This window comes from Rhinopithecus bieti, unplaced genomic scaffold, assembly GCF_001698545.2.
Source record: "Rhinopithecus bieti isolate Rb0 unplaced genomic scaffold, ASM169854v2 scaffold_10589, whole genome shotgun sequence".
Classification (NCBI taxonomy): Eukaryota; Metazoa; Chordata; class Mammalia; order Primates; family Cercopithecidae; genus Rhinopithecus; species Rhinopithecus bieti.
This window is the reverse complement of record NW_016807065.1, coordinates 2,248,537-2,253,716: the sequence shown is the minus strand read 5'-3', so window position 1 is coordinate 2,253,716 and position 5,180 is coordinate 2,248,537. Positions and strand designations below refer to the sequence as shown.

General features: G+C 52.8%; 1 protein-coding gene across 2 annotated transcripts in view; it reads right to left on the bottom strand.

Annotated features, from left to right (window-relative positions):
- The window catches only part of TIMM44 (translocase of inner mitochondrial membrane 44), a 17,754-nt gene extending 14,027 nt beyond the window's left edge, over positions 1 to 3,727 (bottom strand). For both annotated transcript variants that reach the window (XM_017879928.1, XM_017879927.1), the window contains exons 1-2: positions 3,506 to 3,727; positions 880 to 975 (exon numbers count right to left, since the gene is read on the bottom strand). In XM_017879928.1, coding sequence (XP_017735417.1) covers positions 880 to 975; positions 3,506 to 3,553 — 144 coding nt within the window. In that variant the 5' untranslated portion in view covers positions 3,554 to 3,727. The remainder of the gene's footprint in view (positions 1 to 879; positions 976 to 3,505) is intronic.
- Positions 3,728 to 5,180: the final 1,453 nt, after the last annotated feature.

Sequence of the window (5,180 nt, the reverse complement as noted above, 5' to 3'; positions counted from 1 at the left end):
AAAAAAAAAAAAAAAAAAAAAAAAGCCCAATGCTGCTCCCCAGGACAGGTGGCCAGGCCTCCTGTCAGCAGGCTGCAGTCCCATTCAGATGCCACCCTGGCTAGCCTTTCTCCAGGGGAAGCCCAAGTTCCAAGTAAGACCATCAGGATCACACAACCTTATGGCAGCCCTACCAGAGACTCTTGGGCTACAAACCCTGGGAGTGTGTGTGTGTGACGGGAGACTGGACAAGTAAGGGAAAGAGTCACAGGTCCTGTCCCACACCCACGATGGCCCCAGGACAGGACTGCAGAGGTAGGTAGCTGCCTGCGAGGAGGCAGCTGAGCTGAGGCTCTGGGCGCGCAGAGAGAGAGAGAGAGAATGTGCGCGCTGCCCAAATGTACCGATCTGGGGAAGGGAGTCAGGTTTTGGGCTTCTGTCCTCATGATGCTGAGACACCAACAGAAGCACAGTTGAAGAGGAGTGACCAGGATAAACTGAGTTCTGGGTGTGATGAGGTGACTCTACCAATGATCAAAGGGCTATCTTCCAGGAAAGGAAATAGCCATGCTTGGTGAGGCACCCACTGGCAGAGGTCACGGGGAAGTAGAATTCAGTTCAATACAGGGGTCTCCTCCATGCATTAGAGCCAACACAATGGGCTATTCTGACAGCACCTTATCCCCTAACGACATCAAGCAAGAGGCAGGTCAAGTGTTTCTGCAACCGAGAAGGCCAGGCACGCTGGGATCTGTCATTCAGAAGACCCCAGACACAGAAGGCCCACCACTGAGATGGTGTGAGCCACCTCCACAGCCCCACAACCTCCCTCCTGCCAATGGGATCGGAATTTTCAGGCCTCCCCTGTGTCTGCTGGCCTGAGCATCCTGAGTCACTCACCAGTGGCAGCTCTCCGCCCGGCCGGCGCATCTGATAGGTCGACCCGTGGAGTAGGTTGTGGCTGGAAAGGAATTGGATTCCACTGCCGAGGCATCTCTAATTGGGGGAAGAGACGAGAAAGATCCATTCTAACAAGAGGCTGACCAAGAAGTAAGCAGACCACACACAAAACAGCAGGGGTCGCCTGCAACTCACTGGCCAATTTTTTTTTTTTTTGACACAGAGTCTCAGTCTGTTGCCCAGGCTGGAGTGCAGTAATACGATCTCGGCTCACTGCAACCTCCACCTCCCAGGTTCGAGCGATTCTCCTGCCTCAGTCTCCTGAGTAGCTGGAATTACAGGTATGCACCATCACACCTGGCCAGTATTTGTATTTTTAGGAGAGAAGGGTTTTTGCCATGTTGGCCAGGCTGGTCTCGAACTCCTGACCAAGTGATCCACCTCTCCCCCAGTCTTCCAAAGTGCTGGGATTACAGGCATGAGCCACCACACCTGGCCTCATTGGCCAATTTTTATCTTATGCCTGATGCATGCCGGACACTCCGTAATCTTCCCAAAGTCTGAGAAGCAAGTAGAAGCTGGTAGAAAGAGAAAATGTTGTGTCTGTACCTCCAGGGCCTACATCTATCCTCGTGCCCCTGAAACTGGGGGAAAATAGACAGGTCCCAGGAAATGCCAACCCATGGGGGGAAGAAGGCTAAATGTACCAGTACAATTTAATTTCTTAGTCTGAAAGTAGGCACTCTAAGCTTCTATGGTAGTGGCAAGCAGTCTTCTCTTGCGAGCCCACCCCATTTCTGCCAGCCTCCAAAGATGAGAGAATTGGATTTTCAGACACAAACATCGATAATGTCCCCAGGGACAACTCTGGAATAAACCTACAATGTCCCCTTCAAGGGTTGGGCTATAAACAGAATAATTTAGGGGAGTCACTCTGGGCAAAGACTTGGCTGACCTCATGTAAAAGGCACTTGCTGGCCGGGTGTGGTGGCTCACGCCTGTAACCCCAACACGCTAGGAGGCTGAGGTGGGTGGATCACCCAGCCAGGAGTTCGAGATCAGCCTGGCCAACATGGTGAAATCCTGTCTCTACCAAAAATACAAAAATTAGCTGGGCATGGTGGCACACACCTGTAGTCTCAGCTACTTGGGAGGCTGAGGCAGGAGTATTGCTTAAACCCGGGAGGCGGAGGGTGCAGTGAGCCGAGATCGTGCCACTGCACTCCAGCCTGGGTGACAGAGCAAGACTTTGTCTCAGAAAAAAAAAATCAAATAAAAATAAAAGGCAGTTTATTCCCCTACCAAATGATGAACTTTAAGTTCTGTGCAGGCACTGAGCTGGTGGCTCATGCCTGTAATCCCAATACTTTGGGAGGCTGAGGTGGGAGGATCATCTGAGCTCAGGAGTTTGAGACCAGCCTGGGCAACATAGCAAGACCCTGCCTCCACAAAAAACTAGGGGGAAAAAAAAAGCTCTGTGAAAGTCCTGTTCAATTCGGCACCTGAACCTGGTGTGTTGATGTCAAAAGACCAGGTACAACTTCTCCACCATTTCCACATTTCCTGGGCCGATTTTCTCTCTGTTCTCTGCCTCCTACCTCTGAGAACCCCATGGAACATCCCAAACTTACACAGGTGCCTACCATCTCCTGCATTTACTTGAGGATAACATTTTTTTTTTTTTTTTTTTGAGATGGAGTCTACCACTATCGCCCAGGCTGCAGTAAAGTGGGATGATCTTGATCTTGGCTCACTGAAACCTCCGCCTCCCGGGTTCAAGTGATTCTCCTGCCTCAGCCTCCAGAGTAGCTGGGATTACAGGAGCAAGACACCATGCCCGGCTAATTTTTTGTATTTTTAGTAGAGATGGGGTTCTAGTAGAGACGGGATTTCACCATGCTGGCCAGTTGATCTGGAACTCCTGATCTCAGGTGATCCACCTGAGGCTGAGGCAGGAGAATCGCTTGAACCCGGGAGGCAGAAGTTGCAGTGGGCCGAGATCGCACCATTGCACTCCAGACTGGGCGACAAGAGCGAAACTCCGTCTCAAAAAATAAATAAATAAACAAATAAAAAGAAGAAAAAACGAAGAGCACGACCAATATGAAGTACTACTTTCTGAGTGCGCCTTACACGTCTTGACTCCCACTGCCCTGTGGACCTAAGAGCCTGCCAGGGCGTGAACCACCTCTCGCACGTCCACAATGAACGTTAGAAGAAACGAGACAAGAAATGCTCTCGGTAGCGGACCTGACATTTAACCGAGAGCTGTGAAGTTCACTTTTTTTTTTTTTGCCTTCCCCTCTACTTTTTTCCACGGGACGCCGCTGCCCTGGCTACCATTCACTCTCCTGTACACGTGGAGTCTGATCAGAGGGCGAAGGGTGATCAGCTCCCTCCCAGGCTCCGCGCATCGCCGCCCTCTGCCCGGTAAGCTCTGTCCCCGCCCTCAGGCCACGCTCCGTGCCCCCTGTCCTGGCTTCTGCTGACCCAACGATCCAACCCCAAGCTTTCTACGGAGCCCAAGCAAGGGTCGCGAGGGCCAAGGGTCTGAGAAGAAAGCCTTGGTGGCCGAAGGCCCAGAAGACCCTTAAGGCCGCCCTGCCAGCACCGCACCGCCGCTCACCCGTGGACAGCGGCACCAGCCACTCCGCAGCGCCGCCGCCGCCGCCATGTTGGAGAACCGTGTGACCTTCTCGCGGCGCGGCTCGGTTGCGTCATCCGCCGCCTCAGCCTAGAGTGGCGCAAACCTGAGACAAGCCGGTCCGGGAGCGGGGTTTCGGGGAGGGAAGAGCCCTGCGATTGGGTCCGTCATAGGGGCGGGACATTAAAAGGGTAGGGAATTCCTAGAGAGCTTGGCCTCTGATAGGGCAGTGTTTTGGAAGGACGGGGCCTGTGACTGGCTGTGGCCAGGGGGACGGGCCCTCCTGGGAGGGTCAGATCTGTGATTGGGCGCGACTACGAAGGGGCGGAGCCCAAGGGCATGGATTCCGTCACCTGAGGTGATTTCGCTACAGAACGCGCCGGGCGCTGGTGGCAGGTGGTACAGGCTCGTGGATCCACTGACCACAAGGACGGATTCGATTGGATTATGATTGACTGGCGGACCAGCTCGAGAGTAATTGCCTATGGCTGTCCCTGCAATGACTGACTGATTGACAATGACTGAGATACCAGCAAGTGAGTTGCTCCAGGAAAGCGAAGGAGCCCGCCCACTCTTGTGCGGCGCTTTGGGAAGACGCCTGTTGGTTTTGACCCCGAATAAGAAGGCAAAGCTGAGAGCAGGCTGACTGTGGTCCAGCCCTATTTCGATTCAGTGTGAATTGACACTCCCTGACCCGAGGAAGCTCAGGCCTTTGTCATTTCAGCACCCCAGATGCTATTTTCCATTTGAAGAATGCCGCCACCAAGTGGCGTGATTTTAACATGGCCATGCAATCGGGTGATGAGGAGGGTTGGTCCCCTGGGAGAGTTAATGTATGTTGCTGTTGCTGTTTGCCTTATTGGAGCCTTTTTTTTTTTTTTTTTTTTTTTTTTTAAAGAGCCAGAGCCTTGCTCTGTCACCCAGGCTAGAGTGCAGTGTCGTAATCTAGTTCACGGCAGCCTCCAATTCCCAAGCTCAAGCGATCCTCCTGCCTCAGCCTCTGAGTCACTGGGATCACAGGCGTGAGCTACCGCGCCCAGTCCTTTTGCATTATTAACCTGTGATATGGGTTTATGGGACTTCATTCTTTCAAAGGGAGGCAGCTTGGCCCCGGAGGGCATGCATTCCTGGCTTCTGGGCTGGACAGACTTGTGTTCTCCATCTCAGGAGCACCCCCTCGAGGTGGGAGTAAGAGATGAGGGCTTCCACTCTGGCTTTGTTGGAGATGTCGTGATGCCAAGAGGAGCACACTAAGCAGTTGGTGTACACAGGTGTGTTGCTGAGAATCAGGTCTGGGCTAGAAATATGGATTCTTAGTTGTGGTTGAAGGTACGGAGTTCGGCCGGGCCCAGTGGCTCATGCCTATAATCCCAGCACTTTGGGACGCTGAGGTGGGAGGATCTCTTGAGCCCAAGAGTTTGAGACCAGCCTGGGCAACATAGTGAGACCTCATCTTTACAACAAATACAAAACATTAGCTTGGCGTGGTAGCACATGCTTGTAGTCGCAGATACTCAGGAGGCTAAGATGGGAGGATCGCTGAGGCCCGGGAAGTTAAGGCTGTAGTGAGCCGTGATCGTGCCACTACACTCCAGCCTGGGCAACAGAGAGAGACCCTGTGTCAAAAAAAAAAAAAAAAAAGAAGGAAGGGAGGGAG